The 21,094-nt window shown below is 38.0% G+C and overlaps 1 protein-coding gene across 2 annotated transcripts in view; it reads right to left on the bottom strand.

The window, feature by feature from the left end:
• Positions 1-21,094, bottom strand: part of NPAT (nuclear protein, coactivator of histone transcription) — a gene marked incomplete at both ends in the record, with an annotated part of 46,998 nt that overhangs the window by 14,751 nt on the left and 11,153 nt on the right. For both annotated transcript variants that reach the window (XM_084251268.1, XM_084251269.1), the window contains 9 exons: positions 4,226-4,313; positions 4,392-4,483; positions 4,991-5,078; positions 5,607-5,688; positions 5,889-6,113; positions 6,842-6,882; positions 8,349-8,421; positions 10,745-10,805; positions 14,422-14,540. In XM_084251268.1, the coding sequence (XP_084107394.1) occupies positions 4,226-4,313; positions 4,392-4,483; positions 4,991-5,078; positions 5,607-5,688; positions 5,889-6,113; positions 6,842-6,882; positions 8,349-8,421; positions 10,745-10,805; positions 14,422-14,540 (869 nt within the window). The remainder of the gene's footprint in view (positions 1-4,225; positions 4,314-4,391; positions 4,484-4,990; positions 5,079-5,606; positions 5,689-5,888; positions 6,114-6,841; positions 6,883-8,348; positions 8,422-10,744; positions 10,806-14,421; positions 14,541-21,094) is intronic.

Here is a 21,094-nt window from a genome sequence, read left to right as displayed (position 1 = left end):
ACAGCGGGTGAGAGAGGAGAGGTCTGCCTGATCTGCTGTTTAAAAGTAGCATGACAGGGCCTCCCTGGTGGTGCAGCGGTTGAGCTCTGGGTTGCGAAGCTGCCCACGGCCTCTGCGGCGCTGGTTCGATCCCCGGCTGCTCCCCGGCCACCAGAGGAGGGTCCCACCTGGCGCGCAGACCTCTCCTGCCGCCCGCTGCACCCCTCAGCAGTGTACTTCGGTCCTTCTGCCTGCTCTGCTCCCCACTCTGGCTCTGGTGAATTCTCTCACCCTCCCGCGCTTCTGACTGTACCCAGTGCATGTATAAACAAAACAAACAAACAAACAAATAAATAAAACATGCCTCATTTAAAAAAAAAAAAGTAGTATGACAAAAGCTACCTGCAAACACTACACTAAGATGGAAGACTGTTCTGGGACAAAAAGAATAACCCAGAAGCCTAGAACAAACTGGGTCCCCATGACTAATACAAGTTCTATTCAGAAAATGCAGCTGACAGCAAATTGAAGAAAAAAGGGCCAGATTTCTAAATGAAGTATTTCACTTTGCTGCTTAATATAAAGGTCTTCCAGAAGCCACAATTTTCCACTTAATAAGGAGACACATCCTCTCTAAATATGTGAGATCATGTTGGTGTACTGTGTTGTAATCAGCTTATACTGATTAGTATCTGAAACTTGGGGAAAAAAATAAAGTTTTGAGACCTGTCATTCAAGCAGCCTTTTAGAGAGGTTGTGTAAGGATGGTACTTGTGTTCTGCTAACAAAGTACATATTCTTACCAATAATAAGAAATACCAATTTTCAAGCATCAATCTACTTAAAATAATTTTGACTTAATTTTATGTCCTTATTATTGACATCTGAACTTTTTTTGAGGTCAATATGATTTTAACAGAATGATACTGAACATGCTTTATAATAACTCATTCAAGCTGGTATGCAACCATGGGATACAGGGAGCCCCACCCACTAGTGCTGAGGAAAAGAGAGCTCTCATGTTTACAAACTATTGGATTACAAAACCCCATCACCACCTTGTTCTCTGTAAAAGTCACTGCAAACAGATTAAACTGAAACTTCTTACACTGGAATATGACATTATGAGTGAAAGGCGATAGTAGTAAGCTAGAGGATATGGAAAGCAGTAGAATGAAAACGATATTTTCTACTTGCATCAGTTTTACATAGAGATTTAAGAGATTTTTAAAATATGAAAACATGCATGCTATTATAGAATGAGAAAGTGAAGTTGATGAAATTATTTTCAGCTAAAACATTAGGTTTCAAAGAAGTTTCAATACACTATGGCTAGGGCTATTCATTTATTTTAATACTTGGAGACTTCAAATTCTTTTTTTTTTTTAATATTTTTTTTTTAAAGATTTATTTATTTATTTATTTATACAAGCACTGGGTACACTCAGAAGCACAGGAGGGTGAGAGAATTCACCAGAGCCAGAGCGGGGAGCAGAGCAGGCAGAAGGACCGAAGCACACTGCTGAGGGGAGCAGCGGGCGGCAGGAGAGGTCTGCGCGCCATGTGGGACCCTCCTCCGGTGGCCGGGGAGCAGCCGGGGATCGAACCGGCGCCACAGAGGCTGCGTGCAGCTTCGCAACCCAGCGCTCAACCGCTGCGCCACCAGGGAGGCCCTAGACTTCAAATTCTTAATTTAGACAGCTCTCTTCCCAAGACTGCCCATCTGTTTTTACACAGGTATCTCCTTTCCCTTCTCTTTTTCTTAATAAACTGCCATTTGAAAAATGTAAAAAAATAGATAAAAACCAAATCCTCAATTTCATTTATTTATAAGTCATTTGCAACGCAGTATTCAATTTTGGTGAAGCATACAGTTGAACCTCAAGGGACAGGAAATTCATGTGGAACAAAGGTAGAATGGAGGTATATTTATATACAGTGTTTATAACATACAATAAAATGCACCCATCTTAAGTCACAAGGTCAACGAACTTAGACAATTTTAAGGACCATGTAATCACCTCTCCAATCAAAATGAAATGTAGAAGCCTTCTATCATTCAAGATATTCATACATCTTTCTAGAGTTTTTCCCCTTGGCAGATCACTCCCCTTGCCTTTAGTCAGGCAAAAATTTCTGATTTCTATCAGCATATATTATTGTTGCCTATTTTAAAACCTAATATTAATTGAATCATACAATATATATTCTTTTGTGTCTACTTTCACCCATCAACATGCTTTTGCAATTCATCCAGTTGTTATGTGTATTAACAATTTATTACATTTTACTATTTAGTAGTATACAGTCAGGTGTACACGAGGTGTACAGATGACTTAAGAAATTACCAGTTTTCTATACTGGTTGTGCTATTTTACTTCATCCGCCAGCCATTTTCCAGAGTTCTAGTTGTTTCATATCCTTACCAACATTTATTGTTGTCAGACATTTTAAAGATTTTTTTATTTATTTATGCACACAGGAGCTGGGTTGTAGGTCAAAGGTGCTGGGGTGTGTGTGTGTGAGGATTCACTAGAGACAGACTGGAGTGCGGAATAGGAAGATCTACTGAAATACATTGCTGAGGGGAACAGAGGGTAAGATAGGAGAGATCTGCTGTGCCATGTGGGTTAGCTCCCTGGCTGGGGATTAAACTCATGCTGTAGTGGCTACCAATAACCTGATAGTGCTGAAACTTAACCCCTTGAGCCATTAGGGAGGTCCCTCAGACATTTTAATTTTAACCATTCTAGAGAGTATGAAAAATGGCATCTCATTGTGTTCTTAACTTTCATTCCCCAAATGACAATGCTGGTATCTTTTCATGAGCATACGAGCCATTCCTGTATTTTCCTTTGTCTAGTCCAGTCTTCCATTAAAAAATGGGTAATTTATTACTGATTTGTGGGAGCTTCTTATGTACCTTGGACACAAATTCTTTGTCAGATATATATATTAGGAATACTTTCTCCAAGTTAGTGGTCTGATTTTAATTTTCTTTAATGTTTTAAATACAGGCATTTTCTATTTTAAGGAAACCTATTTTTTTAATTATAATGATCTGTGTAATCTAAGAAATTTTGCATATTTGTAAGTATATTAAAAATTCCTGTTTTACCTGTTTGTACAACTGGCTGTTCACATCTTAGTGAAGCTGAGGCACACTACTCAGGTTGACAATGTCTTGCTGTTCTTTTTTAATCTATATTTTTAACTTTTCTCAAATATATAATATTATGAACAACCAAGAGCAATGGTTTTGTCTTTACTTTCTTATAATTTCTCATGGAATCTGAGTGCTTAATTATGGCTAAGTACCTGCTGTATTTGTGGAGAAAAAAATGACTTGGAGACAATAAAAATTCAGAAGAGTATATATACATTTCTTAAATATTAAGATAGGAAAAACTTTTTAAAAAGTAGTATTGGTAGATAATTTCAAGGTTGCTTTAAAAAGCTTTTCCTATTTTGCTAGTTTACTGAATTTTTCTGTGGGAAAATGTATCCAATAGTTTTTTTTATTAAAAAAGTCCTATAGTAACAATCTCGGCTGCTTTTTTCAAGGGTTATTTGTACATCGATAGACTTTTCAAATTAATAAATTCTTCAGCTCACTTTCTTTCGCCTTCACTGTCACTGAATAGCAACTCAATTCCTTCTCCTAGCAGAAAATCTCATTCAATTTGTAACCTTTGTTTTTTAAAGTGTCTTGTTCATTTTGTTAATTATGACTTGGATTCACTGTATGTCTCTAACATTTTTTTGTAGCAGCATAAAAGAAATAAAAAAAAATAGAATCTATATATACACTATATATAGCATATTTATTGCACACAAAAATATCCACTTGTGAATCTTTGATGGGTTAGGACTGTCTTATAAATTTTACCACTTAAACAATTCACAATGATCACTTAAAAATTCACTACGGATTTTTCAGAAACACTTATATTCAACTAATGCAATAAATTTGTATGTATTAATTTAAATCTTTTTTTTTTTTTTGGTGGGACCCTCGCCAGTGGCCAGGGATCAAACTGGTGCTGCAAAGGCTGCGGGCAGCCTTGCAACCCAGCGCTCAACTGCTGCGCCATCAGGGGAGGCCCTAATTTAAATCTTTTATATCTCATCTGTTGGCAATGTTTTTGAAATGAAACCAAAATTCCATCAGTTTTAACTATGAGTGTATGTATCTCCCTCTCTCTCTCTCTCACTTACACAAACACACACACACACTTAACCATACCTGAAGTCCAAATAGTTCATCAATTGAGGTTTCTGGCTCAGTAAGGCTGCTATCTGTCTGCTTAGGTACTTGAGCAATATTGTTGTCACTGTAATACAGAATTGAGATATTTTAGCACAGTTCTCAATTAGACAAAAACTAGGCATTTTAAACACATATTGCTTACCTAGTCAAAAATTTATTGATGTTTTCTGCAAGTTTTTCCTGAAGAGATTTGTTGCTTAGTATTTTTTCCCGTGCATTTTCAATAACCATTTGCTAGAAAAGAAAGTATTAAAAAGATCCAATTGTTAAAAAGTGCCAGTTAATGGAAACTGGATAGCATAATAAATTTAGCTAGAAACTCAGAAGTCAGGTGGCTCTTTGCACAACAGTAACTTAGTACTATACGAGAGTTTTCACAGGTCCTTCACCAACCCTTTCTTCACTGAACAAAGAATATAGTTTATTCTAAACACTTTAGCTTTTCATGCAAGGTTTTCAATAATCTGACTTCGGTAAAGTGCCCTATTAGACTACATAATTCAGCAAGAACAATGGATTTACAACAGTTTCCTAAATATGTTGCTGTTTCTTATTCGGAGCATCTATAAAAGCTATTCTGAATGGACCATCTGTTACTGTTAAAGTTTGCTACTCTATCCCATGGCAATTCCACTACACAGAGAAATGCTGAATTACACACACACACACACATTTGTGCATATTTTAGCATTTAAAAACTCAGGAATATCTCAAGTTGCAGAGATTGGGAAGGCCACTTACTTTTTCTACTGCAAATGCATTTGGATCTTGGAAATTTCGTATTGTTGAATGAGGCCCAGAAAGAGTGATTGTTTTCCTTTGAGAGTCACTGAAAATATTTTAAAAGTTTGTCTTTAATCAATATGAGCAACAAATTGTATAGAAACATGTATCTTAAGATCATGGTAGAACAGATATTTTCTCTGCGGTAGGAACAAAGGACAGTAGAGTAAAAAAGCATTGCTAGACTTCAACAAGAAGTGTCTAAGCTATGTAGTTTGCAGCAAGTTAAGCTCTAACCCTTTGACCTAATTTATAACAGTATAAAGAACAAAGTATAGGGGCCTCCGTGGCAGTGCAAAGGGTTAAGACACAACCTATGAAGCAATCTGCAGCCACTGCAGCGCGAGTTTGATTCCTGATCAGCCAGGCAGCAACCCACATGGCGCAGCAGACCTTTCCTGACTCACCTACTACTCCCCTCAGCAGTGTATTTCAGTCAGTCTGCCTGTTCTGCTCTCCACTCTGTCTCTGGTGGATCCTTTCACTGGCCCCGCCCTGCCCCTAGCCTATACCCCAGTTCTTGTATGCATAAATAAATCTTAAAAAAAAAAAAAAAAAAAAAAAAGGCATTTACCTTTTGCGCCTACCAGGTGACATTAAACTGGCATGATTTTTCTTTTCCTGAGGACCAGGAATGATATTTAAAGTTTCTCCAGCTGTATTTCAAGAAAACAAAGCAGTAAGTCAAGGAAACTGAATAGTTTTGTAACTTTAATTAATAAGTAGTATTAATGATTTTTTTAAAAACTAAATTCAGTTACTGCCTAGTACCTAATTGCCTACTATATGAAATGGTATAAAGAAGTGCCACTCATTTATACAATTTAAGATTTAAGAAAGCAAAATTCAAACTTACTGGTCACAGTGTCTTGTGACTGTGAATGGTTGACAACTACAAAATTTGATCTTAAAGAAGCTGAAATCTGGCCCGTTGGCCGATTAACTGGTGTAGCTGTCAAAGGAGAAGCAGTGAATTGTTCTGGAAGGTAAGGTAAAGTCAGCAATTCTGAGCTGACAGGAGCTGCTTGAGATGCAAGTCTTCTTTGCCGCTTGATTTCAGCAATTCCATTTCTTGTTCGGACTGAAACACATGAGCATTTTTAGAAATTAGCATAATGTCACAGTAGTTTGGAAATTTTAAGAAGCCTACAAGAGACATGTCCTAGTATTTAACATCCTCAGATGTACAGACTGAAAAAAAGTATTAACTAAGTTTATGTGATAACATTTTAAGAAACAAACTTTAAGAAACAAACTTTATAAATGTGAGTACATTTCTTCCCCAGTAACATATACTGAAAATACCTCCCCAAAATAAGAAACAGGCTTGGGCCTTCCTGGTGGCGCAAGGGGTTAAGACGTAGCACTATGAAGCTATCTGCAGCCATTGCAGCACAAGTTTGATCCCCGGCCAGGGAGCTAACCCACATGGCACAGCAGACCTCTCCTGACTTGCCCGCTGATCCCCTTAGCAGTGTATTTTAGTCAAGCCGCCTGTTCTGCTCCCCGCTCTCTCTCTGGTGAATCCTCTCACCACCCCACCCCCACACCTCTGGTCTTTAGTTCTTGTATGCATAAATAAATAAATCTTAAAAAAAAAAAAAGAACAGGCTTAAGGAATGGAACTAAAATATTTGAACACATGACAGCCAGTGAATAAATTAGGGAGCATTAAAATATGATTGATGAAATATTGACTAATATAAGTGTTCTAGGAAAATTTTGTAACATACTTAGCAAACACGTATTGTTCACCTGAGTTTGAAATAATTTTGAACATTTATATACAGTTTTAAGTTGAGTACCAACCTCTCTGACTGGCAGCAAACCCTGGAGAACTTTGCATGCTCCTAACAAAATAAAACAAAGAAATTATCCATAATAAAATTTCTGATGTTAAGATACCTACTCTGGGGCCTCCTTGGTGGCGCAGGGGTTAAAGTCTCAGTGCTATCACACTATCGTCAGCCACTGCAGTATGAGTTCCACGCCCAGCTAGGGAGCTAAACCATACAGTGCAGTAGACCTCTCCTGTTGTGCCTGCTGCTCTCCTCAGCAGTGTATTTCAGTAGATCTGCCTGTTCTGCTCCTCACTGTGTCTCTCACCCCCCGCCCCCCTCCACCTCTGGCCTACACCCCAGTTCTTATAAGCATAAAATAAAAATAGTCTTAAAAAAGACACCTACTCTGATTTAATTAGAATAAGACCTGAATTATGACTTAAAAGGCAATAGATCGCTGACAAAACCAGCATTTTTGGTGGGTAACTAAACTTACTTGCTTTACAAGAAACACAGTATCATGTAAAACACACACACATTAATAATCAAGTTTCTATCCAATACAATAAACATCAGTACACATCCCATTAAGAATACAATTTGACTTAAGTTTAGGAACTATGTACTTGATTTAAAAAGTTATGTATAAACTTCTATAATTACAGATTATTTTTTATAACTTTAGATACCTTCACAGAGTAATTCTGATTTCAAATACGAGCCCATATATAAATACTTAAGAACCAAAACTTGACACTGAAAGACATGCTGCTTTTATCAAATTTGACAATGAAATGATTTTACCCAACCTCTGAAGAGGGAACAAAGCAAACACTGAAAATTCACAATGCTATCTAGAGCCACAAAACTTAGTAAATGGAGTAATTATTTTTAGTAACAGATAATCAGCCTTACAGAATACCCTGGCTAAGAGCCTTTTCTTTTTTTATACTATCCAGTTGATTAAATATTTTAATAATTTATAAATATTTATGGGTTTTATATTTTTGAATACTTTTGAAGATGAGTTTTTAGGGGAGAAATGCTAAGAGAGGAAGAATAAACCCCCTCTTTAATACCCCAAATAAGATGGGGTACAGTTTAAAAGCATTTGCAGCCATTTTTGTAGTTTAAACTGAGGAAGGAAATGAAGACTGCTGAATTTAACAATATTCACTTGTGGTTCTGGGAGAAAAGAGACTACAAATTTCATACCAGATCCTAGAGTTAAATAAGACATATTATAAAATTGATACCAACAGGGCTGGTATCCTTTCAATGATGTCCAAATTGGCATTTCAAAGCCATGACCTAAGTAAAGGGTGGACTATCAGTTCTACGTGAAAATTCTGAAGTACAAGATTCTAGATGTAGCATTATTATTTAAGCTTCTGTTCTATAAAGGAAGAACCAAAGGGACATGCAATCAATACAGTGTAGGTCATGATTTAAACCTTAAGTGATTCTTACATGTGTCAGCATTTCCCAATCATTATGGATATTCTGATAAGCTTATTATGTAAGCGCTTTATTACCTGATCTGAGAAAGTGTGTGGTCTAACTTCTTCCACAGAGATGACATTATTGCTGGGACATCTTTTGATGTTTCTAAAATTAAAGAGGAAAAGTGGGAGATTATTTAATTCAAACAAACACAAAGATAATCAGTATGGACAACTTCAGGTGTTGACATCATATTGAGAACAGAGAAAAGTCTATTTTGTAAAATGATCTGCAAAGCTGTAATAAGTTATTGAGTGTTATTTCTTTTCTCAAGTTATTGAGTGTCAGACACAGCATGAATAGAAATAGACATTTGTGAAACTGAAACTCGAACCCTGTCTCAGTGATAGGTGGTGGGCTCTCACCCTGTATTGCTCTACCACAGGCCCATTCAGTCTGTGGCTCCTCAGAGCCTAGCAACTTCCCTTTTATCAATGGTGCCAGGATCATAGAAATGGGCCAATCGGGTGAGAGCTATTCTGACTGAAAAAATGGTCCAATCAGACTTGTAAATGGGGCACCCTGAAAGAGGATATAAGCCAGGACTGGAGGGAGGTGAGGGATACTGTTCCAGCCTTCTGAAGAAAGAAGACATCATTCCAGCTTCTGAAGGAAGAAGGGGAAGACTCCATTCCTGGCCTCTGAAGAAAAAAAGAAAGCAGCAGCATTCAGCAGCTTACCTCTGAGGAAGGAAGAGAAGTGGAAGACCTTTGTCAGAGATCAGGCTTCTGGTCCTGTCTCTGACTTCGCTTGGAAAGAGCACCTAAGGTCCCGGACCTGGTATCTTAAAGAGCTGTTTGTTGTTGGTATCAATACAACTCACAAAGCTACGTTACCACTTGGTGTCTCTGATATCACCTCTGGGTGAGCAGTAGTGACCATCACTACTGGCCAGTGCTGTGCAGCTTTGGTGACAGGTTACTGGCACTCCGCATACATCTGTACTTCTGGCGGACACTATCTGGGGTGAGACGGGCAGCCACAGCTTACCGTGTCTACCGTAAGCTCTGTTTCCCGTTTGTAAAATAAACCCCATTGTTATTCCTGGAGCCTCAGGTGAGAATCCACAGACTGTCACCTATCCTCTATTGGGCACTGACCTTTGATTGGCTATAGGCCCTTACTGTATAAGTGCTGTGTTACTATAGCCCTTGGTTTGGCTTTTAGTCTTTTGGTTTCTCTCTTTTCTTGGGTGGCCTCCCTGTCCTGTTTCAAAATTTCTGAATCTTTTTTTGCTCAATGTTATATTTACTTTGTATTAAAAATTAAAAACCACAAGCTATTTTTGATCTTTGTTCTGCTTCACATCCTGTGACATTTGAAAGTGAATTAAAAATTCAGTTTTTAATTCACAAACTCCTGAGTGTGGAAATTTATTTTACATCCAGGATTTTCACATCCAAGTCACTGATTGCTCATCTGTTACTGTAACTTAAGAATTATAGGTCAGAGGCCTATGGACAAATTAATCTTTTTTGTAGAATGTGCTCAAATTCACAAATGTGAAAAACTCAAGACATTTAAGATCATCATATACTTACAAAAAAAACCAGAGAAAGCTCAAACCAGAGAAAGTTCCCCCAAATAAAGTGGGATATAAACCTTTGTATTGCAATAGCACATTGTTTCTGATCTATTCCTGGTAAGATAGTTTGGGGAAAAAGTTTTTGGCAGAAAGATCAAGTTACTTTCTTGAAGAAAAACATGAAATCAAGCCCTGACTTCAAGGTCTATTACTTTCCTATAACTTCTAGTTTGGTGATCTGGGACATTATATTGTTTTGCCAATTCTCAGTTTCCTCATAGTTTAAAGGGATCTAAACTATTAATACCTCTCATTGGCTTACACACAAAAGCACTTAGCATAATGCTGCATATAGACAGTATTCAGTAGACCTTAAGCTTATTTCTTTTAATGTTATCTTTTCATGCTAATTAACTCTTTACTGTTAATTCTTCTGTTAATGCTGTAAGCCATGGAAATAATTGATATTAAAGACTAAAATAAAGTTTTAACTTTCCCCCTAAAACATTAATTCAGGAAAATATTATTTTTTATTATGGTAAATAGAAACCAAGATTTTATGCCTGTTTCCTGCATCCAGATTTAGACCACAAAAAAGTTTATATAGTATTAGCATAAAACTTTGTAGTCTAAATCTGTTCATCAGATAGATACATAGAGCTGTTTTATTTTATAAAAAGTATTTTCTTGTTATATTTGCTAATAGATATTTATAATCATTATAAATTATCACTTAATATGCACACAATCTAATCAGGTATTTCCCAGTAACAATGATCTCATCATAACTAAGACAAATCTGGGTTTATGAGGCATTAATAGCCTCTAGAGAAACTTCTAATTAAAACAGTAATATAAATACTGCATAAAACAGAAAGAAAAAAAAAAAACCTAAACCCTTACCTTTTGCTTTCATAGCTACATATTCATTCAAAATTGTTGTCAAGTTTTTTCCAAATAAGGACTGTAAAGAAAAAGATCAAGTTTTACCAAAAATGTATAATAATATGAATAATTTCCTACTATGAAACATTTTACCACATAAATGCCAATTAAGTATTTGGAATGCAGAGTAGCAGATATGAAAGAATAAAGTGTAGGTCATCAAAAATGGGATGTCACATAAGTTAGGGGCTGCATTACACCTCCTAAGATTAAGGAACTACATCTTTTTTTTTTTTTTTTTTGTGGAATCCTCACTGGTGGTGGGGGAACGAACCGGCACTGCAGAGGCTGCAGGCAGCCTCACAGCCCAGCATTCAACTGCTGCACCACCACGGGAGGCCCTGCTCTTTTTTTTTTTTTTAAAGATTTATTTACTTCATCTATTTGAACAAGATTTTATGACTACCTTTTTTTCTCCCAGTCTGTGGCTTGTCTTTTTTCATTGCCTTTTTGTAACTTTTCTTTCAACATCTGCCTGTCGATCTAAAATTTTTTTTTAATTTTTACATCATTGTTCATTTTTAAACAGTATTTGCTTTCCCCCACCCCCTCAGGTGGAGTCCCCAGTTTCCTTCACCAATGCACCTGTGCACCATCACCACAGTCCCTTGTGCTCCTCCCTCCCTCCAATCCCTTTCCCTCCTCCTCTCCTGCTGTTGATCTATTTCTTTATCATTTATGACTTGTCATCCATTTCTTCTCTCTCCTCTCTCACAAACTCAGTTCTCTATGTATGTACAGAATATACACAAAAAATATTTACTCTTTATCTCCACCCCCCCAACATCCCTTATTCCCCATGACCCTTTCTCTCCCTAATTTAAAGTCTTACTTCATTATTAGTGTCCATCACTTTTTATAGGTATTTTACTTTGTTGAAGCAGCAAGCACTGGATGTTGTAAATGTCCTACATTTGTCAGTGATTCTGACTTGCTTTACTTACTATACATGATTCCCGTAACTCCTTCCATTTTGCTATAAATGGCAACATTTAGTCTTTCCTTATGATGAGAAAATATTCCATTGTATGGCTATACCACATGTTCTCAATCCAATTCTCTACCAGTGGGCACACGTCTAGCTAATATAAATAATACCACAACAAACACTGTAGAGCATGTAACTTTTGAGTTTATGATTTCATGTTCTTTGGATGGAAGCCCAGAGTGGGATTGCTAAATCATACAGCAATTCCATTTTTAGTTTGTTAAGGTAAATCCAGATCACTTTCCAAAATGGCTGTACCAGTTTACATTACCACCAACAGTTTAACAGGATTCTTCTTTTTCTACATCCTTTCCAGCATTTGTTGGTGGTCTTTTTTTTTTTTAATAAAGATTTATTTATTTATTTATACATACAAGCACTGGGTACAGTCAGAAGCACGGGAGGGTGAGAGAATTCACCAGAGCCAGAGCGGGGAGCAGAGCAGGCACAAGGACAGAAGTACACTGCTGAGGGGAGCAGCGGGCGGCAGGAGAGGTCTGCGCGCCATGTGGGACCCTCCTCCGGTGGCCGGGGAGCAGCTGGGGATCGAACGGGCACCTCAGAGGCTGCGGGCAGCTTTGCAACCCAGCGCTCAACCGCTGCGCCACCAGGGAGGCCCTGTTGGTGGTCTTTTTTATCTAAGCCCTTCTCATGGGAGTGCAGTGACATCTCATTGTGGTTTTAACCTACATGTCCCTTATTAAAAGCAATGATAAACTTTTCTCCATGTATCATGATATAATAAATAACTGTTGAATTACTGCTGAAGACTGAATGGACTGAATTGTCTCCTCCAAGATTCACATGAGAACACAGTGAGGAGGAGGACATCTACCAGCCAGGAAGACAGCCTTCCAGGAATGTGTCGAAGGCACTTTTTTTTTTTTAAAGATTTATTTATTTATGCATACAAGAGCTGGGATACAGGGTGGGTGAGAGGATTCACCAGAGACAGAGTGGGGAACAGAAGAGGCGGACTGACTGAAATACACTGGTGAGGGGAGTAGCAGGGAAGACAGGAGAGTTTTGCTGCACCATGTGGATTATCTCCCTGCTGGCCAGGGATCCAACTCGTGTCATGCTGCAGTGGTTGCAGATAGTGCCATAGTGCTGCGAGTTAACCCCATGCACCACTAGAGAGGCCCTGAATCAAAGGCACTTTGACCTTGGATCTTGCCAAAGACCTACTTTGTTACAAACACACCGTGAGAAACCTGGCTCTCCTATTATCGACAACGTATTTATTTAGAATTACTAACAAAATATTCAGAAAAATTTAAGATTTCTCTGTGATACGTATGAATCAAAAGTGGGTTTTTAAAAATTGTTTAGTAGTATTCAATTGTATAAATATAGAACTCTGTTTATTCATTCAATTTTGAAAGACATCTGGGCTGTTTTCAGTTTATGAAAATCACAAGCAAATATTAGTGTGCCAATTTTTATGAGAACACAAGTTTTACAGTTCACTTGAATGACTATCTGAATGAGCTGTCAGTATATGTTCAGTTTTTAAAAATGCTGTATGATTATGCATTCTCATGAGCAATGAAGGAGAGTTCCTGCTGCTTTATATCTTTGCCAGCAAAGATATGACAGTGTGTAATATGGGATATTAATTTGCATTTTCCTTATCACTTACATAGCAGAACATTTTTTTCATGTTTATACTAGGTCTATATTTTTTTGAGGAAGTGTCTTCAGATCTCTCTCCCATTTACGAGAATTTTTTAAAAAAGTTTTTACATATTCTGGGTACAAATCATTTATCAGATATGACTTAGAAATGTTTTTTCCTAGTCAGTCACTTGTCATTCTTTTAACAATGTCTCTAGAGAGAGTATTATAAAGCTGAATTTATCAAATTTTCCCTTTGTAATCAGTACATTTGGTATACTGAAAAACATACTGCCAAACCCAAGATTATACAGATTTTCTCCTATGCATTCTTCTAGGAGCCTTATAATTCAGTGTTTCACATTTTGGTATATTTTCAATTATGGTTAAGTTTTGTATGAGGTATACAGATTTTTTTGTACCTGGAAATTGTTCTAACACATTTGTTGATAGGATCTTTGTTCCACTGAATTGTCTGCACTTTCATAGACATCCCCTTTCTTGCAGGGTACAAACAAGGCCTTTTGTGTGTGTGTGCATGGATAAAGAAAGACGCTCTCCCACTTTTCATGAAAACACTAATTCCATCATGAGGATCCAAACTCATGACCGCAACTAAACCTATTAACTTCCCAAAGGTGCCACCCCCAAATACCGTCATGCTGGGGTTTAGGGTTTCAACATAAGAATTTTGGGGGTAACAAGACTATTCTGAGATCCTAAGAGGCAGTAAATAAGTTCCCAGACAAGCAGTATTGAAACTGATCAGATTGGAAACGCTCTAACCCTAGATATGAGACTCAAACATGAGTCTCATGTTAAGTAAAGTTGTAATTTACTAAACAGCTTAGACATAGATGTGTGAAAAGAAAAGGTGGCCTTTCTTTGTTTGGGTCATTCCAGTCACACATGAATAAAAAACATAAAATTGTCAATACTGAAGCCACTAATGAACTGGTTTTAAGACTGTATTTATAGACTCTCATATTGGTCAATGATTAAATACATCCCTTAAGAACAAATCACTTACCAGTAAGCAGGCTGGGATAAAACCATCATCTGTACAGTGTTCTGCATATTCTTTTAAATTTGAGCTTTCCAAAATAAAAGTCTGGCAGGTAGAAGTGAGGTTTTCCTGTTGTAAATAACCTAAATGAAAATAAAATTTCAGTAAATTCTGCACTTTTGACAAACTGCTGTTAAAAATGCTACAGCAGGGCCTCCCTGGTGGCGCAGTGGTTGAGCGCTGGGTTGCGAAGCTGCCCACAGCCTCTGCAGCGCCAGTTCAATCCCCGGTTGCTCCCCGGCCACCGGAGGAAGGTCCCACATGGCGCGCAGACCTCTCCTGCTGCCCACTGCTCCCCTCAGCAGTGTACTTCAGTCTGTCTGCTCTGCTCCCCACTCTGGCTCTGGTGAATTCTCTCACCCTCCGGCACTTCTGACTGTACCCAGTGCTTGTATAAATAAATAAATCTTTAAAAAAAAAAATGCTACAGCAGTTTCAATATGACAAATGGAAACTCAGATGGAATGTGCTAGAATTCTACAGACTTGCCTAGAAATACCAGATTGTGCTGCAAGACAAAGAAGAAACAATAAAATAGATGGCTGCTTGGTGGTACACAGTCATACTTACATAGGAGAACATAACAAGAGAACCAACAGACAAACCTGATGATCACTACACTAAACAGGTAAGAAAATCAATAGAGAAATGAGAGATACTCTTTTACTCTATATTGGTAGGTCAGTGAATGGTATAAATCGCTTCCTGAATTATAAAAACTACATCCTCCCAATACTGTTATTTACTTCACTTATTTGCCCAAAGGATTTTGGAACCCTCGCCTCAAAACCAAAAAGACTTACCTTTGCATCAAAGACAAGAAAGGAACTTTTTTGGTTTGTAATTATGCCCGTGGGAATCAAAGCATTGGCCATTTCAACAAGAACTTTATCATTTACACCTGACATTTATGGAACAGTATTATATGCCAGTGCTTGATACACATATGAAAGTTCTACTTTTCCTCAGTGGCAATCTATTCTTATTCTTTTGTTTCTCAGGATTATGGGGTTTCATTAAAAACAGTAACACAGCACAAAAAGAACAATGGATAGGATATCAGTAGAGGTTCTTATTCTATTGATATTCTGTCAAAATATGCCTTGTGACTTTGCAGGGGAGGAAGGAATTACTTAAATTTTTCAGGATAAAGACACTTCAGCTTTAAGGAATCACACTTGCCTTTTCTTATGGATCAAATCTGGTTCAATTACTGCCTTGTGTAAATATGTTCAATCAAGTCCCCTACTTCTCAGTTTTGACTTAAATTCTGAGCAACTTCAGTAGAAAAGGCAGAGCACCTACAAAAATCCTATCTTCCCCCTAACTGCAATGAGAATATGGGCACAAATTATTAAAGTCAACTTTTATTTCTTTAACTTAAAGTCAACATTTACGAAGTCTGAAAATAATCAATGTCTTACAAATATCTGGGAGTACTTAAAAAAAAAAAGGTGGTTAATCATCAGTAATCTTTCTACCTAAGCAATATACTTGAAAATCAACAGTCTTCAAAGTGAAAATCACTAATCTAGGCACCAACGAAAGGATCAGAGGAGGATGGAATTATTCTAAAACCCTGTTCTCAGAAACTAATTATTTGACCTATGTGAGAATACCCTGTAAAACTTCACTTGTATGGCTTGTCTTTGAAGTGAATCAGAGCTCACCCAATGCAAACAGCCTTCTCCTTAGAGGCCTTTGCTTGAAACAATCAGCAGGAATTGCTTAACATTACCACAGTCTGAGAAAGAGCTACAGGTGGGACAAACATCAAGCCAAAACAAAAGTGGAATGAGAAATCCATAGGGGCCTTTGAAAGCTCTGACATAGTATCCTAGGATACTAGGTTACATGTACATATAAGGGAGTGAATATACTCAAAGAGACATGACAAGGCCTAAGTCCTCATCTCTGGCTGACCACAAGGCTCTGAGCAACCAGAAAGTAAAGGACAAGGTTGTTTAGATGGAGGTTGAAGAATGTCCCTAAGTGCACAGAGCTTATTGGCAAATGATAGGAGGCTGACTCCAAACATCTCAGGAAATCAACTTATAATCACAGGATATAAACTCAAAGAATACAGATATCACAGAATTATTTCAGGAAACTAAACAGTAACCACTAAAATGACAACAACAAAAAACAACAACAAACATGGGGGAGAATGACTGAGCTGTCGTATTATTTAAAATGTCCAATGTTCAGCAAAAAATATGAGACATCCAGAGGAACAAGTAAATATGGCTTATTTGGGGAGTGCAGAAAGGCAGTCAACAGAAATTGTCTCACAGAAGCCAATTCACTGAACTTGAACCAAAGAAAACCACAGCTCAATATTTAAAGGAAACTGTGAGAACAATGTTTAATCAAATGAAAATAAGAGAAACTGTAAGAAAAAGTCAAATTCTGGAGTTGGCGATTCTAATGCTGACATGAAAAATTCACTAGAGGTGATTCCACAGATTTGAGAAGGCAGATGAAATAATCAGTGACCTTGAACACAAATTAAATGAATGTATCTAGTATGAGGAATAGAAACAAAACAAGGATGAAAGTGAACAGTCTCAGACATCTGTGGGATTCTATTAAGTGTGCCAACATAAGTAGAATATAAGTTCCAGGAGAGAAACAAGTAGAAAGAAAGAATAAATGTCTGAAAATACCCAAATTTTAGGGAACACATTAATCTACTTCAGGATGCTCAATAAACTCTAAGTAGGGGGCCTCCCCTGGTGGTGCAGGCGGTTGAGTGACCGCTGTGAAGCCTCTGCAGTGCCGATTCAATCCCGGCAGGCCGGCGAGGGTCCCACATGGTGCTGCAGACCTCTCCTGTCATGTCTGCTGCTCCCCCCAGCAGTGTATTTCTTCAATCTGCCTGTTCTGTTCCCCGCTCTGTCTCTGGTGAATTCTCTTATCCTCCCGCACATCTGGCCTGTACCCTGGTTCTTGTATAAATAAATCTTTAAATAAATAAATAAACTCTAAGGAGGATAAACTCAAAGTACTTATACCCAGACACATCATAATCAATCTGTCAAAAGATAAACACAAAGAAATAATCTTGAAAGGAGCAAGAGTGACAGCACTCATCACATAACAGGGAGCTTCAGTAAGATTAACAGCTTGCTTCTCCATCAGAAACCATGGAGGCTAGTTGTAATGGGATGACATCTTCAAAATGCGGATAGAAAAAAAGTTAACCTAGATTCTTCAGCCAAACTTCTTCAAAATGAAGAAATTAAGATATCCCCAACTAAGAAAAAACCTGAGAGATATTACTGCTAGCAAACAGTACATGTAAATATAAAACTATAAATTGATTTTTTGTTTGTAAATTATTTTTCTCCCACTTCTTTCTTTTTCAAAGAAGTATTTATTGATCTTTTGATGCTGATTTAGATGCCCATTTTCTGTATCCCTACAGATGCTTTTTTTCTCTTTCATAGGATTTACCACTCTATACACCAAACATTTATTATCTTGTTCAATAAATCTAGACTCTTAATTCCCTGAGGATAGCAATTACTGTGTTTTTTTTTCCTTTTAATTAAAAAAAATTTTTTTACATAGTTGTTCATTTCCCCTCTACTTTAAAAGACAACTGTAATATAAGATTTTTTTTTAAGATTTATTTATTTATTTATACAAGCACTGGGGTACAGTCAGAAGCACAGGAGGGTGAGAGAATTCACCAGAGCCAGAGCAGAGAGCAGTACAGGCAGACTGGCGAAGTGCACTGCTGAGGGGAGCAGCGGACAGCAGGAGAGGTCTGCGTGCCATGTGGGACCTTCGCCCAGCGGCCGGGGATCGAACCAGCGCTGCAGAGGCTGTGGGCAGCTTCACAACCCAGCACTCAACCACTGCGCCACCAGGGAGGCCCTGTAATGTAAGACATTATATGATTTATATGACCAAATGACAAAAAGTAAGGGAAAGAGAGTGGAGATACAGAAGACAAGTTTTTCTTTTTCTTTTCTTTTTAAAGATTTACTTATTTATTTATACAAGCACTGGGTACAGTCAGAAGCGCGGGAGGGTGAGAGAATTCACCAGAGCCAGAGTGGGGAGCAGAGCAGGCAGAAGGACAGAAGTACACTGCTGAGGGGAGCAGTGGGCGGCAGGAGAGGTCTGCGCGCCATGCAGAACCCTCCTCCAGTGGCCGGGGAGCAGCCGGGGATCAAACCAGCGCTGCAGAGGCTGCCGGCAGCTTCGCAACCCAGCGCTCAACCGCTTGCCACCGGGGAGGCCCGAAGAAAAGTTTTTCTATACTACATAAATTAAATTGGTACTAATCTGAACAAAAACATTTTAATTGTCATCTCTAGGCAATCACTAAGAATATATATAAATAAAAACCAAATTAAAATGGTAAATTGGAAATACTTAAAACAAAAAGGAGGTAATGCAAAAAAAGACATAATACAGGAACAAAACAAAAAAGACATAAGAACTACAATTGACTTAATAGTGGATGTAATCCACAACTTACCAGTACTTATAATAAATAATAGTGGGCTAAACAATCAAAAGGTAAAGACTCACAGAATGGATAAAAATTATAACCCAATTACAAATTCTCAAGAATAGTCACACCTCAGATTCAAAAACACACACACAAAAAAAATCTATATATTCAAACTAACCAAATGATGGCTGTAAAGGTTTTTACTAATATCACAATACATATTGGAACCAATTCTTTACTAGTGACTAAGATAAAAGAGTCAAACAGGGCCTCCCAGGTGGCGCAGCAGTTGAGCGCTGGGCTGTGAAGCTGTCCGCAGCCTCTGCAGTGCCGGTTCGATCCCCAGTCAGTCAGCGAGGGTCCCACATGGCGCCCAGACCTCTCCTGCCGTGCCCACTGCTCCCCTCAGCAGTGTATTTTGTCAGTCTGCCTGTTCTGCTCCCCACTCTGGCTCTGGTGAATTCTCTCACCCTCCAGTGCTTCTGACTGTACCCTGTGCTTGTATAAATAAATAAACCTTTAAAAAAAAAGTCAATCAACCAAAAAGACAGCATCTACAAGTATATTGGTACATAAGCAAAGAGCCACCTAACACACGAAACACAAACTAAAAGAAGCAGAGGAAGAAAAAGATAATTCAACAATAGCTACAAACTTCAATTATGGACAGACATTCCATTATGGATAGACAACTAGAGAAGATCGAGGAAATAGACTGTGTGAACATTAGAAACCAACGAGGCCTAATAGTCATCTATAGAAGACTCCATTCATCCAACAACAGCAGAATATACACTTTTCAGTGCACACGAAGATTCTTCAGGATAAACCACATTTTAGGACATAATATAAGTTTCAATAAACTTAAAAAGACTGAAATCACAGTGTATATTTTCTGGCCACAACACAATGAAATTAGAAATCAATAACAATAGAAAATACAGGAGGGGCCTCCGTGGTGGCGCAGCGGTTGAGCGCTGGGTTGCGAAGCTGCCCGCAGCCTCTGCAGCTCCGGTTAGATCCCCAGCCGCAGGGCGAGGGTCCCACATGGTGCACAGAACTCTCCTGCCGCCCGCTGCTCCCCTCAGCTGTGTACTTCGGTCCTTCTGCCTGTTCTGTTCCCCTCTCTGGCTCTGGTGAATTCTCTCACCTTCCCGTGCTTCTGTACCCAGTGCTCGTATAAATAAATAAATCAATCATCCTTAAAAAAAAAAAAAATACAGGAAATACAAATGAAAATTAAAAATATTCTCCTAAATAATCAGAGGGCTAAAAGAGTGAATCAGAAGGAAAAGTAGGGTCTCCCTGGTGGTACAAGGGGTTAAGACAGCACTATGAAGCTATCCACAGCCACTGCAGCACAAGTTCGATTCCCGGCCAGGGAGCCGACCCACAGGGCACAGCATACCTCTCTTGTCTCACCCACTGTTCCCCTCCCAGCAGTGTATTTCAGTGGATCTGCCTGTTCTGTTCCCCACTCTATTTACAGTGAATCCTCTCACCGCCCCCCCCCATGGCCTATATCCCAATTCTTGTATGCATAAAAAAATAAATCTTTTAAAAAAAGAGGAAAAGTGGACTATATTTTGAGATAATTGAAAACAAAACCACAGCATACCAAAACTTAGGGGATGCAGTGAACGTGTTTAGTGAAATACTCATAGCTGTATTGACAAAGGTGAAAGCTCTCGCATAACTTACCTTCCTTTTAAGAAACTAGGTTATGCTAAACTCAAATGAAGTGGCAGGAAATGACAGGTATCAAAGCAGAAAGAGCAAAATCAATGACTTTAGTTGGCTCTCTGAAAAGATCAAGAAAACTGACAAATATTTAGCTAGACCAAAAAAAAAAAAAAAAAAAAAAGAAGATAAAGTTATAAATGAAAGCGGGAACACAATGATGAACCTTACAGATAAAAATGAGACTGTAGAGGAATACTATGAATAGCAGTATGGCAACAATTTATAAAATCTAGAAAAAACATAAGCGCTAACACCAATCCTTATAAAACAAAAACCTTCCCATTCGTAGACCACTAGTTACTGATACTAAAATCAGACAAAGACATCATAAGAAAATAATATACCAATATCTCTAATGAAAAAGTAGATGTAAGAATTCTTAAGGAAAGAAAAAAAAGAACCAGCAAATGAAATTCAGCAACAATT

This window comes from Talpa europaea, assembly GCF_964194135.1.
Source record: "Talpa europaea genome assembly, chromosome: 12".
In the NCBI taxonomy this organism is placed as follows: Eukaryota; Metazoa; Chordata; class Mammalia; order Eulipotyphla; family Talpidae; genus Talpa; species Talpa europaea.
This window is presented reverse-complemented; position numbering and strand designations above follow the sequence as displayed.